General features: G+C 43.9%; 1 protein-coding gene across 1 annotated transcript in view; it reads right to left on the reverse strand.

Moving 5' to 3' along the window:
* The window catches only part of kcnj5 (potassium inwardly rectifying channel subfamily J member 5), a gene marked incomplete at both ends in the record, with an annotated part of 31,077 nt that extends 15,590 nt beyond the window's left edge, over positions 1 to 15,487 (reverse strand). Inside the window, 2 exons of the mRNA XM_084435949.1 lie at positions 7,563 to 8,436; positions 15,425 to 15,487. Of these exons, the coding sequence (XP_084292075.1) occupies positions 7,563 to 8,436; positions 15,425 to 15,487 (937 nt within the window). The remainder of the gene's footprint in view (positions 1 to 7,562; positions 8,437 to 15,424) is intronic.
* Positions 15,488 to 21,443: the final 5,956 nt, after the last annotated feature.

The following is a 21,443-nucleotide window of genomic DNA, read 5'->3' on the forward strand; positions in this document are numbered from 1 at the left end:
TCACCCAATCTTTGTAGTTCTAGGTAAGTTAGCTATTGTTATCCAGTGTGAGCAATACTATGTTATTTTGTGCATATAACTTAACAGACATCACATCTTGACCCGACGTCAGTTACTGAGATAGATAGGCTACTGTAGCTATATTCGTAATAATTCAATTACATCCAGATGGAGACATTTTTTTGCTTGAGAACAAGGTAATAATAACCAGTGATGGGAATAGCGGCTTTAAAATAACTACTATATTTATATATACAATATAATAATAACTATAACTAATAGTTACTAACGGTGTTATTTTTTTCAGTAACAGGTAATCTAACTAATTACTACAGTAGGACCCCACTTATCCGAACCCAACGGGACCGAAGGTCGTTCGTATCTCTGAAATATCCTGATGACTGAAACTTATGTTAAAATGCACCAAATTCAATAAATGGTATACTTGTTTCATATAGACTCATAATAGACCGATAAATACCCTTAATTACCTGTGCATCAAAATTGCAATCAAATAGCCAACTAAACTCATATAGCCTAGCCTATAATAGGCCTACAGTAGCCTAGAATAAAATAAACAAATTTCCACTTGAGTGCGTGCTTTGTAGCCTACTTTATTCTCAAATGAGGCCTACGCTGCATCGATAGGCTACTGTATTCGAAAATGGTCTAGCCTAAAAACAACCCAACATTAGAACAATTAGAGCAAATGATAATCAATAAATAAATAAATGAAATGACAGACAAGTTGTAGTGTCTTAGGCTATTGTAGCCTAAAAGAAAGTCTCTAAAACAACCGATGTAGGCTAACGTGGCCTAGGCTGTAGGCTATTATTTAACAAATACAGTAGGCCTAGTATCGGCTAATCTACATGCTCACAACGTCTGTGTTCCTGAAGTCCATTAACTGGGAACAAAAAATGACTCGATGCTCCTCTGCTTCAGGTTGCTGACGCGCTTTCTGGCTACCAAGGAATGCAGCTCTCGCAGCAGACTCGTTTGCGTTTTGAGCTCGACATTAGAGTAACAAAGAAATTAAACGTGACAGTAGGCTACAGCCTACAGGCAACATGTAGGTCTACATACAGTTCTGTTTTTATTCACAGTAGGATACAGTACTGTAATGAAAATCCCACCAGTAACCAGATAGCAGGCTAAAAAAAAGAAGACGTTTTTAAGCCTGTCCGGTAGACCGGGAGGTTCGGATCTCTGAAGTTCGGATGAGTGGGGTCCTACTGTATTTCCATCATTTCAACGCTGTTACCGTTACCTACAATTAAATGTGGCGCGTTACTATGAATTGCTACTCATTGAAGGTGTTGTCATCCGACTTGGCTCTCAGCCAGCCACAGGAGCTGCAAAGGTTTTTTTTGGGTGAGAGGGGGGAGGGGCGAGACAACTGTGCAAGTGATGATGATTGGCTAAGTAAAATTCCATGGTAAGCCAACCAGAGGCAGTGTTCAGTTGGGCAGGTGTTTACACACAAACCACACACTCGTGCACAGCAGCCTCACACACAAACTATCAGAGATAGCCTACATGCAGCAATGGCAAGTCCGGAGCGTTCAGACGTAAACTTGGCGTTTTCAAGGTGGAAGTATAGGCACTACTTTCACCTCATTGAGGTAAAAGGCAAGAACGTACATGTGAAGTGTGCATTATGTCCCAGAGCAAAGTGTTTGTCCACGTCCGTTGTTAACAACTCTAATCTAATGAAGCATCTCTCAACGGTACACGCTTCTACAAAACTAGTGGCCAAAAACATCGTTGTTGACACTCATGATAGCAGGCTAGGTGTGGCTAATGTGAGCTCCGCTAACAAAGAAGGATATAGAGCCACGCCATCCAAGCAGCTAAAGCTGGATTTTTCTGCTCCAGCTCCACAAAAACTTGTGACACAGACTGAACTGAACGGGATGATAGGCAGGTATGTTGTTGAGAACATGCTGCCGTTATCAAAAGTTGACTCAGACTTCTTCAGAGCTCTCATTGCCAAAATACCGGCGAGAGGAGGGGCCATGCAGAAAGACATTTTCTAAATACATAGATGCAGAATACGCTAAAATGAATGCCGAGCTCAAAAAGGGATTTGAAGAAATTAAGAAAGAAATGTCTGTACTACTGCAGACATTTGGACTACACATAGTAAAAGCTATCTTGGTGTAACTGCACACTGCATACATCCACATACAGTAGGATGGAACGAAGGAAAGCAGCCTTGGCATGCAGACAATTCAAGGGCCGTCATACTCATGACATTATTGCAACTGAGCTTGACAACGTTCACTCATCCTATGGCATATCCCACAAAATAACATCAACTGTCACGGATAATGGCTCTAATTTCATCAAGGCCTGTACCAGCCAGTCGAGGAGGATGACTCTGGGGATGATGAGGATGAGGTGACTTTTATGAACATTAATGATGTCTTGCAAAACAGTGTTGGTGATGATAATGATGAAGTTGTTGTGATTACTTTGCCACCACATCAGAGATGTGCATCGCGAGAAGCAAAATTGATATACAGAAGTGCTACAACAAAATGCACAGCCTTATGGAACAAGGCTAGCCGTTCAACGGTGGCCGCAGAGACTGTGGATGATGTCATAGCAAGAAGCTGCTAGTCTCTTGCACTACGAGATGGAACTCATTTTATGATGCCCTTGCTCGAATCTGTAAGAAGCCTGTAGTCAAGCTGAACACAATCTCCTCCAAGTTCGGGTTGAAAGCCATCACAGAACGGGAGCATCAGTTCATCAGGGAGTACTGTACGGTAATGAAGCCACTAACAGTAGGCTTAGACATTCTTCAAGGAGAAGACAACTGTTTCCATGGCACACTCCTACCCATGCTGGAGACATTGATGTTCAAGACCCTGGAACTGAAGAGTGGCCTGCAAATTCTTGTTGACCTTCCAGAGGGAATTGTCACGATAAGAACTAGTATTTATCTTTAAATACATCCATACATCATGAAAAATGTAAAATGAAATATATTTTTTAAATATGCTCATAATGTGTAATGCTATTTGTGTGTGTGGTGTGTGTGTGTGTGTGTATGTAGATAGTCAGTATAATGTGTCCTTTGCATTGTGTATCATTTCAAAACAAAACAAGATTTGCAGAGGTGCTGGAAAGCGAGGATGCTGTCTTGGCTGCTGTGACTCTGCCCAGGAAGGACAAGGCTAAGGCAAGTCTGCTGGCAGAGTGCCGGAAAAGTGTCAGAGACGAAGACCAGCAAACAGGTACTACCAGCACACCAAAACGTACCGACTCAGCCATAGAGGATGAGTTTTTTTCCTTTGAGGATGATACCTCATCTGCTACTGCTGAAAGTCAAGTTGTGGATTATTTCAAATCAAGAGCAGAAGGGATGGACACTCTTAATGGATTTCCACTGATAAACTCACTCAAAGACAATGCAGCCACTCCATCCAGTGCCCCCGTAGAGAGACTGTTAAGCCTGGGGAAGCTCGTCTTCACTCCAAAGAGTAACAGGTTCTCTGACTAGAAGTTTGAAAAGCTTCTGCTTTTAAGATGCAATCACTGGTTTAATGGCTAGGATGGTTAGATGCTGGGGTTGGCTGGGTGGATGAATGAATGCATGCATGGATGGATGAGTGTTAGGAAGGAGTGTATGGATGGATAGATGAATGAATGTTTAGGAGCTAGCCCTTCTCAGGAACTGTGAGTGCGCTGATGACATAGAATCTGCTACCACAGTCCTTTCTACCAACATAGGACATTTTGACTTTTAAATACTCGCCAAGTTGGCGGCGCTTGGCGCTCATATTTAAAAGTGTCAAATAAACATTTCAAAGCCACTCACCAAAACAGAAACGCCTATTCTAACAAACGATGGGCTTTGAAAGCTTGGCGCTACCGTTAAGTGATCTTTTTAGCCGGTTTTTGTGGCATCGTCATTATTTTTCAAGGTAGTCTTCTTCAACTGCCATACAACTCCGCATAGGGGACAGCGCCCCATCTGGTCGGAAATCCTCGAAACTACCTCGAAAAATAATGACCATGTTTTTCGATGTTTTTGTGATGAAGAAAATACTGGAAGTACAGTATATCTACCAGTTGTGGTCTGTTGAGGTGCAATAAATATCAAAAGTCCTGTGTAGGTACCTGTCTATGCTGTTCTACTTTATGCAACTGGCTTGTGAAACCCGCTCAGAAAAAAATCCAAATTCTTTGATATATTTAAACTTAAAGTAACGCAATAGTTACTTTCTCTGGTAACTAGTTACTTTTATAGTGGAGTTATTCAGTTACTCAGTTACTTTTTGGGAGAAGTAACTAGTAACTATAACTAATTACTTTTTTTGAAGTAACGTGCCCAACACTGATAATAACAATAAAACATTATTTGTATAGCACCTTTCATACAGATACATTGAGCTCAAAGTGCTTTTCAACAGAGCATTTAAATTAAAGAATGTGAAATTGAATGATGCAATGATCAGGGTTGTCTTCATTCATAGACTATAGGAGAAATGCACTGTGAGCTCAGCCTGCTAAATCTGCTCAAAGATGCCACCTAGCAGTGGTGCATCACTAAAATGAAATAACACCTGTCTGAAATCCCACAAGATGTTCCTGTGAAATACTGCAATGGTAAAAATGCAGCGGGATGGATAATTTGTAGCTACTCCCAACTGTTCAGTGTGTGTGCAGAGTGTGTGGTGAATGAGCGATGTTATGCAGGGGTGAAAGTAGGATTAATTTCTTGCCGGTACTAGTACTCTGTTGCTCTGAAGTTTTTTTTGCAAGAATGACTGCTGTCTGCCAAAATCCATAGCACTAGATACAGACAGTCAGCTGCTGCTGCTGCAGAGGAGCAGTTCGGTTACGTTAGGTTAGCCAGGCAGTTTTGGAAAGCGGCCTGTCTCCAGCATAAACCATAAACTGCGGCAATGTGCTGGCTGGGCAGTGGGTACAAACACAAATTAAAAGCAATTCATAATAATAAAGTACTAATGAGCAGCTGTGTTTTCTTGTTAGCAATGCGGTCATGAAGGGGGGTCTTCTGGGAAAGCAGCTGTTTTTGTGGTGTGTGGACCCGGTCCCGGGACCCAATGGACCGCAGTCTCCTGCCAGAGGGGAGTGGGTCAAATGCTAATGCTAATCCAGCACAATAAGAGCAGGATAGCCAGTTAGCTCATGAGCTCACAACAACTAGTAGCAGCTTCCATAACATTAATGGTAGCAGTCAGTGGCTAAAGCAGTTACACTGATTATTCCTGTAACGTTAACTATTTTTCTGCAATTGTTTCAACTTCTGTTTCTGGACAAAAGTCATTACCTGCTGTATGAACTTCCCTTTAGGTGGTGAAGTAAATAGACGGTAATCCCTGAGAAAGTCCCGCGTGGGAGTCCAGTGCTCTGACCACTACTCTACTTGTGGAATTTAGGTAAGGGATAAAAAGGTTGGAGTGAATGATGAATGTGTGGAGGTTTGGGGTATAGTCCCATAAAGTCATCCCCACCGGGTCTTGAACTGGTCTCCCGGGGGGGAGTCCAATGCTCTGACCACTACTCTACTTGTGCAGTGGAGATTGGAAGGTTGGTTTTTGTGACCTTCTTCCAGTCCCTAGTGTGGGTTGGGGCTAGAATAAGGGTTGGGGTTGGGACAGGATCTGACCTATAAGGCAAGGGGTAAAGGTTAGAGTGAAAGGATGAACATATGGAGGTTTGGGGTATAGTCCCATGAAGTCATCCCCACCGGGTCTTGAACCCCGGTCTCCCGGGTGGCAGTCCAATGCTCTGACCACTACTCCACTTGTGCGGTGGAGATCGGCAATTTTGGTGTCCTTCCTAATTTTGGTGTGCTGGCAATACTGGCTCTTGTGGTGCCAACAGAGAGATGCAGGCCAACATTGGGCCTCATTCACCAATATCTTCTTAAGTTCTGTTCTTAAATTTCTTCCTAAGAATGTTTCCAAGGAAAGCTTCCATTTGATTCACCACGTGTTTGTAAACCGCTGGAAGAGTTCGCACCTGCCTTATCTTAATGGCAAATCTCATGGTTTCTCAAGTTCAAAGCTCGTGGCCGCTCACATGAATTGGTACTACTTGGAACTCCCCACCAGCCCCATATAAGGATATGCAACTACAGGGTCGTGCGCAGATGTCACTTCTCTGAATGAATACCGGTCATTTGCACCCTCAACTCACCAGACTTTCGACAGCATAATGGTTTAGGTGGGGTTGTGTCAGGTGCGTGAGCAAGTCAGAGGACTACATGTCGAATCCAGCGTGGGCAATTAAAATCAGATTCAGCCAAGTAAGCCTCCTACTACGAGGAATTTGCCTTGGTGCATAAACATAGCGAGGAAGAACAGTGCAAAATGTCAACTAGAATACAATATACAATAGCCTACAGTCTACACAAATGTAGGCTATTAAATAGCCTACACAGCTGTCAACGCTAGCAGTTGACAAAAGAGGTACCCTACTTATCTGATCTTATCTACATACTGTATAGAATCCTTATTGTGTCATTTGTAAATTGAGTATTAGAGTTTATCTGTAATGACCATCACCTTGGAGCCGGCAGCAACATTTCACTGTGACTGGACATTAGGCTGGATGTGACAAATAAAGGAATCGTGAATATTTAATCTTGAGGAGAGATATGCAGGACTGGAAAAAAGTAAACAATACACATGTAAATACCATTTTAGTTGCATACTTGGAAACATAAGAATGTGGGTTGTAATGTTACTGAGGACCTAACATAGGTTGTCATTTTCTTAAGTGAAATGGTGAGTCATGACCAAACAGAAACAACAATTATATGACAACCATCTAGCATTCGCTGTGCTCGCTTCAATTAGCATTTCCAAAAATATTAGTACCATCTAAAAGTGCAAGTTCTTATATGAAATGGTGAGTCATGACCCAACATAAACACCAATACAGTGGCATCCAACTAGCATAAGCTGTGCATTTCCCAAAACTATTAATAATCCTAACTTAATTTTGAGTAGAATAATTTTCGTACAGATACTCAGCTACATAAAGATAATCATCATCCATCTTCTGGCATTGCAAGCTGCTTACTTGCTACCCAGCTACTGTGAGACATTTTACTGTTTAATTTCATACACTTAATTTCATGAGTGTCGATTTACCTTATTTTTTTCTTTTCTTTTCTCTATGCATCGTGATACTGCTGTTGCCTTAGCCCTCTAGTTATGGCCTCATTGGACCATCCTGATCTAGCAAGCTCACTTTCAGCGGAGAGAAACTAGAAGTGAACTCGCAAGATCAGGATGGTCTCATGAGGCTACTAAAGTTGCACTCAAACCTCAGGACATAATAGCTAGCTAGCTACAGTACTATACAGTGTACTGTAATACTCAGGGTAGAATGCAATGAGCAAACTTTATAACTGCTCAGCTAGACATGGTATATGAAAATGAGCAACATATGACTACTGTCTGTTGATCCAGCCTAAAAAAATCACAGTGATTGAAATATTATTACAACTAGAATATATATTAGATTTACCCTGCTAACCTCTTGAGCTGGTCATTGAGTAAACACATACATACCTGTAGCTTCCACCATGCCCTCCAGGATGACCACGATCTCAAACTCCTCCTTCTCTATCTGCGCCTGCGACATCTCCCAGAAGGGGCTCTTCTCGTTGATCTCATGGGAGATGATGAGCGGCGACACCAGGAAGAGGCGGTCGTCCCCCGTGTCGAACCCGATGTTGATGTCTGTCTGGTTGAGCGGGATGAACTCGCCCTCCTTGGTCTGCTGTGAGCGGATCAGCTTGGCCCTGATCGATGCCTCCACGATGTGCGAATTCCTCAGGTCCCCCACCCGGAACATCAGGCACATCTTGTTGTCCCTCACCGAGATCACCGCCTTGTGGGAGAACATGAGCGTCTCGGCGCGGTTCTTGGGCTGCGAGATCTTGCAGAACATGCAGCCCACCATCATTGCGTTGACGATGGACCCCAGGATGGCCTGGACCAGCAGCAGGATGATGCCCTCGGGGCACTTCTCAGTGATGACACGGTAGCCATAGCCGATGGTGGTCTCCGTCTCGATGGAGAAGAGGAACGCCGAGACGAAGCTGTTGAGGTTCTCCACGCAGGGGGTCCAGCCCTCCTCATCCACATGGAACAGGTCACCCCGGATCAGGGCAATGAGCCACCAGAGCAGCCCGAAGAACAGCCAGTTGACCACGTACACCAGGGTGAAGATGAAGAGACTGAGGCGCCAACGCAGGTCCACCAGCGTGGTGAACAGGTCACTCAGGTAGCGGTAGGTCTCTTGGACGTTGCCGTGGTGCACGTTGCACTTGCCGTCCTTCTGGACGTAGCGCTGGCGCGGCTTCTTGACGGGGTCGGCGATCAGGTGGGTGCGCTCGGTGGAGATCTGCGCCTCCCGCAGGTGCTTGGGGAGCTTCTTCACCTGGGGGAGCAGAGAGAGAGAGAGAGAGGAGAGAATGGGGTGAGATGGAAGAGAGAGAGAGAGAGAGAGGGGCAGAATAAACATCTGCTATACGAAGTGGATTGGCATTCACAACACAACAACATTGCCCTCACTCGTTTATACTTAATACTTCTCCCGGGCCTCGAAAGTGTAAACGTGATGTTTGGCTTTTAAAATAAACATCTCAACCTTTTAGGTAATTGCTTTCACTCCATGTGCCATCAGCCGCCACCCTCTATGACCATAAATAAAGATCAAAATAACAGGGCTGTGACTAAATGAAATTAAGAGTCATCACACCACTCCAGTGACATTGAGGAAGGGAGAGAGAGCAAGAGAGATCCAGTCATTCTGCTACTGTCTATGTATAGAGAGAAAGAGAGAGAGAATGTGAAGGAAAGAGAGAGGGAGAGAAGAGAGGGAACACAAGGGCACACAGGTCTTTTTCCTTGTTGGCCCTACTCCAGCCAAGTGATCTAGCTCCACAGCTGTGCCCCCTTCCTCCCCAGTACCCTGTGCAGCCTCACTCACCCCACTGGGATATAGGCAGGCCTGGATAGGAAGAGGAACACTCCCACACCCCTGCGCACTCTCTTGTTCTCTCTCTCGCTCTCTCTCGCACACACACACACACACACACACACACACACACACACACACACACACACACACACACACACACACACACACATTGCTGCTGCCTGGCTTGCCCTGCACATGGGCCAAGGGCACCTAGGCACCAGATTGGCACTTGGTCTCCGGATTGGAGGCCATGGGCTCAGTTGTTAATTGTAATGTCGTATAACGCTGACACGTTGACACACCTCCAGTGGCCTCTGAATCTCGAATATCTTGAACACCTGTGCCCAGCCTCTCCCCCGGTCACACCACATAGTCACACTAGTAGCTTAGCCACCTCAGATGCTGTCACTCCAATCCTTGAATGTGTGTTAACCTTCTTCTCAAGGACTAACAACACGTCTCATTGTTCGCTTGAATGGACATATAACGTATCTGCTGTAGGAGCCTAGGAAGGATTTAAGAGTACATCCACATAGCAACTTTCAAACTCCAAATAATCACATTAGGAGAGTATTGCATGTCCATTGATATTGCTCCACTGATTACAAGGAAACAATATCCATCTACTAATGATAAGAATGGGCCGACGGGTCAACGAGCCAGCCATGCACTTCACCGCCTAGCCACCAGATGGGCGGTGTGCAGGATTGAAATCACCCCCCTTCCCCTCCCCTGGCCATAACCCCCCCAACACACACACACACACACACACACACACACACACACACACACACAAAGCCTGCCTTTGTTGTCATGGATGAGGAGATGTGGCACACTACACCCCCTCTGCGTTTGTAACTATCCCATAAATAATGTGAGTCAACCCCACAGGAATATATTTTTAGGTATCAGTGCTTAAAACTGGGGGGGAATTCCTCCCTATGTTTCTCAAATGGGGGGGATTGGGAGAGGGGGGGGAGCTACTTACTTGAGTTTAATCACACGTCTTGCGAAGTCTTAATTGTCCCCAGAGGTGGTAGAAGTACACATATTCCATGCCAAAGTGCAAATACTAATATCAATAATACCAAAAAAGACTCAGGCAGTGTAGGTACAGTTTCCAAATAATTTAATGAAGCAAAAAACACATATTATGCCAACACCATCTGAGTGACCATTGCAATGTGGATGATAAATACACAGTTTCTGGAGAAACTGCACAGATCACAGCTTCTGTAAATACACAACTATGTGGATCCAACACAGTCTCTGCAAACTGTTGAAAGGAATGTGCATCACTGCTGCTAGTTATCTCTCTTGTTGGCTCACTCCTAGTCCCTTTCCTTCCTTCTACATCTCTCGTTTCAATCACATCTTGTTCTCCATCAGTTGCCCGCGCATGGAATGGACACTGCCTTGAGAGAAAACAAATGTTGAAAGACTTTAAAATCCAGCGTGAGCCAAGTATATCCATGTAATGGCGGCGGACGGGGCACCGAGAATGCAGCTTCTAAAAAATGTATTTTCTGCCGCAAAGCGTAGAGAATGTGAGCCGTGAGTGTAGCCTACAGATGGAGAATAGCCAGTCTGCGCGCTGTCCACATGTGTGCTGGAGCAAGTGGGAAAGTTTTATTCTGTTTCTAAAGATATTACAGAGGCATGTGAAAACCACAACAATCCCTCGCTCTATGGAAGCACAACCAGCGATTCATAAAAATAAATTGATGAAAACAACCGTTTCGTGGCAGAAAAGACATTTTTTAGAAGCTTCATTCTCGGTGCCCCGTCCGCCGCCATTACATGGATATACTTGGCTCACGCTGGATTTTAAATTTCTTCTACAGGCCTCTGAATTACGCCAAAGTTATCTCTGTGTGTCAAACGTCTTATAATATGCCGTAAATAAGGTCCAGGTTGTCGAAAAAGCCTTCTTCTTTAAAGGAGTAGTAAAGGGAAAATCATGTTTAGCCCTGTTTTAAGGTTACTTATGATCATATACAATGGTTCAGATCAAAAAGTTGACAAAACTAGCACTTTTGAGAACGTCTGATAATTGCTCTACCACCGTTTAGGTCATACAATGGATGTGGGTGGGCACCGTGAAAAAACATTTAAAAACATGTTAAACTCTCGATTTCAAAGACAAGAAGCTCACCGAGCTCCCACTTCTGGGATTATCTGAATAGTTTGACATTCTCCTCTGTCCTTTGTGATGCTCTCTTCTCTCTATTCTTTTCCTGTCCGGTCTCTGTTAGTGGTCACTTTCTCCTCTGAGTCCTTAGTCTTTATGTGGCTGTCTTTTTTCCACTCTCATATGCTTCATCTCTCCACTTATTACTGTTATATTCCCCTCTCTTTGTTTGTCCCATCTTGTGTGGCTCTGTCTCCATTCGGTGTCTCTATAACTATATACATTATTTCTTCTCACCTTATTTGGTGGCTCTCTCTTTGTCTGCTCTATTCTTTCCCCGTCCTCTGTCTCCTCCGCTTCATCTCTTTCCACTTGATTAGGGCTCTGTCAAAGGGAAACTGCTGTTGGGGAGGCCCAAGCTCTGAGATCTGCATTAGATTGATTAGATTTTGAGTATTCAGTGAGTCTCTGTACTTAGTTTTGATACGGTTTTGGGTGCTGAACCCACGTTCGCATGCAACACTTGCAAATGGTATCACCATTGCAATGTGGATGAGTTTCTCCATTTCTGTAAAAACACAACTATGTGCAACCAACACAGTCACTGCAAACTGTTGAAAGGACTGTGCATCACTGCTGGATACCATGACTTGCGTAGAAAACTCTGACTTAGCTTCCTCTGCATCTACATTAGAAGAGAAGTGCGTCACTAGCTTGTCAAGTTTATCTCCTCCATAGTCAGCAAAATCCTCAGCTGAGCGTTTTACGTGGATGGCCTTTTTTGGTTCTAGGACTGTGAACCATGACACAATGTCCATGGTGTCAGGAGGAAATCTCCTATCTATTTCATCTACCAAGGACCGTATATATCTGCTCTTCACATCATCAAAGGCTGGCTTCTGAGTGTGAACATCAAACAGCTTGTCTCCCTTAAACGTGTTACCTTCAAGAGAGCGGAAGAATTCCTCGTCTGCAGGGCCAGGGTGGGTGACGAGTTCTCTCAGGGCCTGTTTGGTGCCTTCAACCATTGGCTGGACTGTGGAGAAGTCCAGATCTTCTCGTTGAAAATGTTTGAGATAAGCACCACGTGTGCAAGTACGTCCTTCAGCATGTGAGAGAGGGCCACAAAGTTGAACTGTCTGACAGCTAGCAGCAGGCCTTTGCCTTTGTCAGCATCTGGGGTGTTGGAGGCTGCAATGTGCTCTAGGACATCTCTCAGGTCTTTCAGTGATCTGCACACCACTCTCATAGCATTGTGTACTGACAACCATCTCACCTGATGTGGCTGTGTGAAATTCAGTTGTGGCTCATCCAGCTGTTTTTGTAATGCATGCAGCTTGTTGCTTCTGACAGCAGAGTTACTGAAAAAAATGAAAATTGATCTCAAATTCTGCTGAAACGTATTCACCTGTTGCACAGATTTGGCTGCATCACTAGCATCAAGGGCAGGGGATGAGCTGTGCAGTGCACCCCTACCAACTCTGGGTTGAATTCATCTCTGATTTTCTTGACAACTCCTTGACGGCATCTTGTCAAGTTTTTTTCCATCTAAATTATTCTCAGTGATCAGTCTTTTTACATCCTCAAAAATCGTCTCCGCTCTTCCATCTTGAACTTCTGAGTTTCTGATCAATTTAAATTTGGTTGTCCTCAATGTACCTAATATAAGTAATAAGTCTCTTGCTGTTGCTTATATCTGTGGACTCATCCAGGATCAAGGAGTACACAGGACTTTTTCTCACAGCCGCCTCAAGATTTTCCACGAGCACCTCCGCAATGGCATCATGCATCTCAGACAGAGCGGCCGGATTAATATAGCTCCTGTAACTACTCTCCTTAAGGTTCTTGTAAGATGGGCAACCCATTTGTTTCATGAATTTAACCAGAGGGCCAAACTTTGAATTCGCCATTCATTTTCTGCTAAGAAGTAAGCTGTTTTGAGGAGCCCTTTGATCTCCTTCTCGCCCTGCAGATGAGCTACTTCGATAGCAATTGCATTTTTCGACACGTCTGCCTCTCGCTTTCTCTTTCCCGCTGCTCGGTGGCCAACACCATTGGAGTGACGGATCAACGTTGACGTTTTGTAGCATCTGCTTTTTAACTTAACTGTACCGTGCGCCCTGCATATTGTACAGCTCATTTCGCCACTTGCACTATTGTAATCTAACCACGGATATATTTCGAAACCAGCGAGGCTGGAATTTATCTTTCGGTTTGGGCCTCTCCTGAACGCTATCGTCATCGTTGTCATCACCGCAGGCCATTTCGCTGTCGGGTGCTGTGGCTGTAACATTATCGTTGGCCCTTTCGTTGCCCGGTGTTGCGTTGGTTGTCTTTGGTGGGGGTTCAGGTGCAGAAGAGCTAGCTGTTTTTTTTTTTTTCAGCCAGCGGTCCATTGTGTCGGTCGGAGAGACAGAACGTTTTGACCGCGCGCCGCCGCATAGCTCGGAGCAAAAGGGAAGTATTTCCTGTCCTTGGTGACAGGTGTCCGACCATGCATACATTTAGTGCGGAACTGAATGCACGATGCGCTTGGTCGGACACTGGCTATGCGAGATAGGCTACTAACGCAATAAAAAGCAACATTGTAAACGTGTGCGGGATGGTCGCGCGCCAAAATTTCATATTTGCGGGATCTCTTAAAATTATGCGTGATACCCGCAATCCCGCGCCGAATTCTATGGCCTGGGTATTATCCCGTACACCAGCAGTAGTTATTAAAATACTTATTTTAACAACGTTTTGATGCTCAAGTCTTTTAACTACGGTATGCGGGTTTATAACTAAAAACTATGACTTATTCTTAACCCAGAACCCATTGCCTGATGTGTGTATTATATATCTCTTAAATAAAACCCACAGAAAACCACAAAAAGTATATAAAGCAAACAAAAAACACAAACTCATTTGGTGTAATAGCTTATACATTTACTCAATGGAAATTCCAGATGCAAGTCCAGGCAAGAGTCTGTTGGCTGTTTGCTATATCACAAAGCATTGCATTCCAAATTAATTTTGAATACAAATTACGGCAGGGCCAAAAAGCCCAGCCCGTTCAAAACAGCACTATACAGTACATTTAAAAGATACATCTTACCTACAGTCAGATCAATAGTTGATTGTTCAACTGTTGAAAAAGAGTTGTGTTTCTTAAGTGTGCAGCCCAACAGAGTTTGCTGTATGCGTAATTGATTTAATCATTGATAGATAGATCAATAGATAGATCGAATGATGGATATATTTCCAAACCACAGACACTATGCATTAGTATAATCAATATATAATCAATAGTATAAAGTTGTGTTGAGTATGGGGAAATATGAGGATTGACAGTGATGAGGGGGAAGACACTTATTGACCAATGCAGTAATTAGTGACAATGACATGTATACTGAGATGGGCACTTAAGATGTTGTTTCTATTCATGTCTTTGTCAGATGGCGACCTCTCTGAACTCTCCTATAATGAGATCATTATATGTATCTTGAAATGCTGCTAATGGTTAGCCTGGCTCCGCCAGATTCAATTCGCAAAAATGCAAAGGGTGTGGAGCTGATTATTTTAGATTTCCAAGGGGCGTTATTTACCAACAGTCGCAGACCAGAATGCCTCTGGACGCTACTGGATAGAACTATAACCAATCAGAGCAACGAAAAATGGGTTAATCATCGTAACAAATGGGTACAGTCGTTGTATCAAACCCGCCCCATATTAGATAAATGGTTGTGATTGGCCGAGCAAATATCTGCCGGGAGGAACTCTGAAGTCTGAATGGGAGCGTGACCGATCTGCAGAGAGAAACGAAATGTTAGCTCCCGTGATCAGGATAGCAAAACCAGGCTAACTAATTATAAGTGTACGGTACTATCCTAAATCAAAGACACCCGAAATAGACCCATTCTTTTCCATTTGCAGGTGCTTAAGGAGACCCTATTTGAATGATGGATGAAGCTATCACAAAGTGCAGCCAGCAGCCCGATCTTTGGCCCATACCCTCTAAAGCTGATTCTCCATGAACAAATTCATTATAGCTCAGACTGTGTGGTGGTCGTTTTACCAGATTAGCTTGCATGACCACACTTGGTGATTGAATCCAATTGACTGAATCAAGATAAATAACCATAGCTACAGTATTTTGCTAATGTATCTAATTTTCCAGTATCTGCACATAAAGACACACATGATTGCTCCCTTATAGGGTTCTCCACCGGTCTGCCATTGTCTTGTTCAACTCAACTTTTTCTCTTTCTTCAGACAATTAGCTCTCTCTCTGAGCCATTGTATCTTAATGTTTTGCACAGTTTTGCTGTTTACCTGTCCAGGTGTGACTCCTATCTCCATGTCGTGGTCCATGTGGATTCGAGAATCTCCTGCCATCCTCAGCTGGAGCTCAACACCTATTGGAAGAGGGAAAAAGTCTTTCAGTAATTTAACACCATTGTGACTTTTTTCATTCCGAATGAAATTAATTATTTTAACAACAAGATTGGTTTATATAGCACAGAGCCTCAATCAGGGTTGAAAGTGAATCATAGTTCTACATGGTCAATATTGCATTTAATTTTTGAGAGGTACAGTAAGCCAAATGAGCTAATAACTCCAAAGACCTTAGCAATTGTTTACATTTACAACATACCATGTCACATGGTTCAATGGACTATAATCTAATACCTGTCAGCAGTTCTAATAAGCCACACTAATAACAAAGATAATCCACAAACTAATAAGAGGTAAGTCAGTATTCAAGAAGGAGCACAGCTTGACACACCAAAGAAATGACACACAAAGACACAATTTTGACCCTCAGTGGGATTAAAAAGAGTTCAAATGGAGAGTGTCCGTGATCAGATGTGCACGTTCTGTTTGCTAATGTCTCGATCAGTAGAATGAAGTGGTCTCAGCTGTCTGGGACTGCTGCCTCCACCTTTCTAATTTCCCTAAGGAGAGGGCAGATCAGTCCCAGCTGACCGGATCACACACCAACCCAACTGTAAAAAGTCCTGATGCCATGTAGAAAATCTGACCACATCACGGTTCACTGAAATAGGTTCTGCTGTCTTCTGTAAATAACCTTGATGTTGCAAGTATTTTCTGTGTAACGAGTAAATCCAATACCTTTCTGTTGTTGTAGTGTTTATTTTGTTGTCTCCTTTTACTTAAAAGGCTATTTATTTGATCAATGATTGCTTACATCTTTCCTACATAAAATAATGTTATTTTAATTATGTTGGTGTACTTTGATGTAATGGCAGTTCACAATATCTGTAATTGGATTTGAGAGCCAGAGCTGTGAAGCTGGGTATGTGTGAAAAATAAATATTTTGAAACATCACTTATATAACACTGGAACCGACAGAGGCAAGAAAGACAGTAAGGAAAAAACGTTCTTCCTGGTGATGGGGGATTTACTGAATCAAGTGAGTCGGCACTGCAGTTTCTAAAAGTGGGGGGAGGGTTGTGTCGATAGAGCCTAATTATAGCAGCAATTTCACAACACACACCTTTTCTGTAACATAACAGATATTAAATGTTAAGGTCTCTACTGGAGCTTGAAAATCAGCCTTATTTAAAGGTCCTCTATTATGCTCCTTTTGAACAAGATATAAGTCTCCTGGGTCCCCAAAACATCGTTGAATGTTTTGCTGAAAATACTACTCTGATTAAGCATTCTAACATGCCTCTATACTCCTCTGTTTCAATCCTGTTCTGGAGGCGCCAGAAAAGGTTTCTGTATCTGTAGCTTTAATGTAAATTAGCGGTTTCTCCCCACCCCCACTCTGTCCGTGCTTCCAGAAGTTCAAACAATGCAAATGCTGCAGGACATTTCTGAATTGCTAGTTCACAATGTTTTCAACTTTTTTCAGATGTGGGGCTTCTGATGTCATAAGCCAGGCAAATATGGGCCCTGTACTACGAAGCTAGTTCAACATATCCAGAATTACTTTTCGCTAGCTCGCTTGAGTAAACCAAACAACCACAATCACAGATAAATGGTACCAAGACGGTGGCTATCAACTCCATAGACATAATAAAGAACTAGACTGGCCACGCCCCCTTTAGACTCGTCCGACGAGACCGCCATGTTATGCAGGGCATCATTTGGAACATGTTTCCATTGGGCTTCAGAGCTGCTCATTGTTTTGTTTGGTAAGTGACTAGTGACTCTTATTATATTTTAGTATCAGCCTAAATACAGTTAGACTAGCCTTTTAAGGTTTTATGAATATTCAGGTGTTTGGGGGAAGAGAATGTTAGCCTAATATGGGTATTGTAATGGTAATTATTTACTTATCTCACAATTAAATTGCTGTTAGCTAGATAGCTAACTGGTTTGGATAACAGACTAGTCTAGCTGCCCTAAGCTAACGTTACACGGATAACGTTATTTATTCCACTCACATCGACTATTAACACAGTTTTATATAATGTAGTATCTTGTATAATGTAGTATCTTGACTTGTTTTATGTGGGTATATAGAGATAGTCCCTTATATAGCTAATTGTCAAACGTGTATTTTGCGGCTTAATGGAATTTGTTCATATTTGAAGTAAAATGTCCAGTTGGACCATGGATGTATTAATAGAACTGGATAGGGTAACTCCATTCACTGACTGCTCGAAGATGTGAAGCCCTATAGGACGGCGCTATCTTTGAAAAAAATGCGTCATTGGTGCCTCTGACAAGGCGCCAATGACGTGTTTTTGTAGTCCACGAACAGATGTGAAATGCAAACGCGCGTTCGTGGCTCTCCCCGCTCTGAGTTAGCAATGAAAATCGGCTTGCTTATTAATCTACTTTCGTCAAATATATCCGTTGGAAAACATATTTTTGTATCCAGGCATCTTAGTTTTAATAGTATAATTGTGACTGAACAATTTTTGTTTGCTAGTAGGTGGTATTCATTCTGTTCACAACAATGCAATGGACAGCCAGGCGAAATAGCTTCAGGGGACCTGGTCCCAGGCGAGTTAAACAGCTGTCCACCCAGAGACGGGGTCTCTCGTTGCGGCATGAAGTTCGCGGCTAACCCGCCAAGCTCGGGGGGCTCACAGGCCAGTGCTGAGATGTATTACCAGTAGGCTATTTATAGTGGAATTGCTGAATGACAGTTTATAATTTAATCTTTATGCCTACACATCAACTCATTTCCATGTATGTGAATAAAGTTAATTCCAGTTATTTACAAAATATCACGTCTCTGTTCATTTCTGGAAAAGGCAAATCATTTCTGTCAAATGATCATGAAAATGCAAAAGAGGGGACTGGAGGAGTGAACAGACTCTGTCACACACATCAGAATCGGAATCTGATTTATTGGCCAAGTATGTTAACACACACAAGGAATTTCACTCCGGCCGTATTGCTCAAGCAATACAGAAAATATCTATCTATAAATCCACAAACCTCTGTATGTCTCCGAGACATTATCTCGAGGATCGGACAGTGTATAAAGTTAATATTCGGCAGGTGTATTGCTGTAAAGTTGTTTGGATCAGTAGTTCTTGAGAAAGCTAGAAAAAATATGCGTCTTTCGGCCCGTTCTGAACATGGGCACTAGGGTGCATCAGGCAGATTATGAAACAAAGGGCCCCTGGACACAGACACATAAAATCCAGCAGTTTTTCCCAGCCCGGATTTTGACTAGGGATCTCAAAGTTAAGTGGTTTTTGGATTTCTCCCTACAGTTGAAGGGGCCATATTGCACATACTTAACCTTACGACATTGTGGGGCCAACAACAACACAACAATGTACCAGTGCAAAAACAGGACAGGACAGTGCAAAATACAAATAAAGTGCAAAACTAGCAGTGCATTTGGCCTACAAAAGAGACAGTGCAGTACTCAGTATAGTGCAACAATTGCAGGGGGCAGGGGAGCGAGTCAGAGGGGAGCCATGTTGATAAGGCTGATGGCCAAGGGAAAAAAGCTGTTCCTGTGTCGGACAGTTTTAGTCTGTGACAACCGCAGCCTCCTGCCAGAGGGGAGCGGTGTGAAGAGGTCATAGCCCAGGTGGGAGGGCTCGCTTCAGTGGCCTGTGGTCTGTGGCAGGTTGAATTTCTTCAGCTGCCACAGGAAGTACATCCTCTGCTGTGCCTTTTTAATAAGAGTGCTGATGTTCAATTCTCACTTGAGGTCCTGGGAAATGGCAGTACCCAGAAAGCGGAAGGAGTCCACGGGGAGTCATGCACAGTGATGGGGGGGCGGGCTGAGTTCTTTCTGAAGTTGACCACCATTTCCGCAGTCTTTAAAGCGTTAAGCTCTAGGTTGTTCCGGCCGCACCAGGTCAGCAGCTGTTCAATCTTGCACCTGTAGGTGGTCTCGTCTCCCTTGGATTGGTTGATGTTGTCCGCAAACTTCAAGAGCTTCACGGACTGATGGGATACACACTCACTTAACAGATGTGATAATGGTTTATTTCTTGTGATATCATTCTTCAAAGTGAATGTTTAGGCAAGTCAGTTTTTCAGGAGGACTTTTGGGGCTATGTTATTAACATGAATGACTAAGCCCTTTGGCTATGCAACAAGAAATGCTAAGTCAATAACAGCGACATCACACAGAGGCTCTGTGTTAGGGCCCCCCTGAGCACTTGGGCCCCTGGGCCTGGTAGTCCTGTTCGGTAATACACGCCTGCTAATGTTGGGTTCTGAACCCGGACCCTGGACCCGTGTAGTGAGGACCCCCGACAGACAGACCGACAGACAGGACGGGAGAGTTTGGCGCATGGCCGTTTATTGTAACCAGATAAATAATGATCTAAATCACCAACGACCTCCTCCTTGCAGCTGACTCCGGCCACATCAGCATCCTCATCCTCCTGGACCTTTCTGCAGCCTTTGACACGGTTTCCCACACTATCCTCCTCAACCGCCTATCCGACCACCTTGGCATCACTGGCTCTGCACTCTCCTGGTTTCAGTCCTACCTCACCAATCGGAAACAGTTCATCACCATTGGTGATTCCAGTTCCACCCCGGCCCCAGTCAACCAAGGCGTTCCCCAAGGTTCTGTACTTGGCCCAATCCTATTCACCATTTACATGCTCCCCTCGGTCAGATCATACGCCGCCACAGCCTCAGTTTCCACTCCTACGCCGACAACACACAACTTTACCTCTCCACCAAACCATCCACCCAGCTCCCCCCACGCTCCCTTGTCAACTGCCTTTGCAACATAAAAACCTGGATGTCATCTAACCTCCTCAAACTAAACAGCAATAAAACTGAGCTCATGGTTGTGGCACCCAAGGCCCTGCTCCAGAAGGTTGGAGATCTCACTCTGGACATTGACGGCTGCTCCATCTGCCCTTCCCCAAAGGTCCGCAACCTGGGCATCATCCTTGACTCCACCCTTTCCTACCAAGCCCACATCTGTTCAATCCGCCTTCTATCACCTCAGAAATATCTCCAGACTCCGACCTTCACTCTCAGACTCCACAGCAGACACCCTCCTCCATGCCTTCGTCACCTCCCGTCTGGATTACTGTAATGGGGTCCTGTCCGGGGTTCCAAGCAAAACCCTGGACAGGCTCCAGTACGTGCAAAACTCAGCTGCCAGGGTTCTCACCCGCACCAAACGCTGGCAGCACATCACCCCCACCCTCATCCACCTTCACTGGCTCCCCATCAAATTCCGCATCACCTACAAAACCCTCCTCATCACTTACAAGTCCCTCCATGCTCTGGCACCTCAGTACCTCACCGACCTCCTCCACCCCTACACTCAGTCACGGTCCCTGCGATCCTCACCGGTCAGCTCTCCATCCCCCGAACCAGACTGCGGACCTTTGGGGACAGAGCTTTCAGCGTGGCAGCTCCCACCCTCTGGAACTCCCTCCCTGTAGAACTCCGCAATGCCCCAACTCTGGACTGCTTCAAGAAACTTCTTAAAACTCATCTCTTTAACATGGCCTTTGACCTCTAGCTTCCGTTTATTAATGTTGTGTGTCTCTGTCTACCATGTTTGTCTCTTGTCTGTTCTGCCTCTATGTAAAGCGACCTTGGATTTTATGAAAGGCGCTATATAAATGAAAGTTATTATTATTATTATTATTATCTTGCCGGGGCCACAACAGCTAGGACCCAGAGCAGTTCTCGAGAAAGCTGCATTGGATAATGGTAGCTAAGTAGTGCAGATAAAACAGATGTATTTGCTATATTGAGGACTAACCTAAGTAACGGACATGATATACTGTAGATATGATATTAACTTGGTATGAATGTGTATTTTCATTCATAGGTTCAGGATGTTACATTTTTTATATTGTAACAATACAAATAGCAAAATTAAGCTTATGATGCTAACCAGCTGTCTGATGGCTCTGATGGTAC

Source organism: Borostomias antarcticus, assembly GCF_949987555.1.
Source record: "Borostomias antarcticus genome assembly, chromosome: 1".
Taxonomy (NCBI): Eukaryota; Metazoa; Chordata; class Actinopteri; order Stomiiformes; family Stomiidae; genus Borostomias; species Borostomias antarcticus.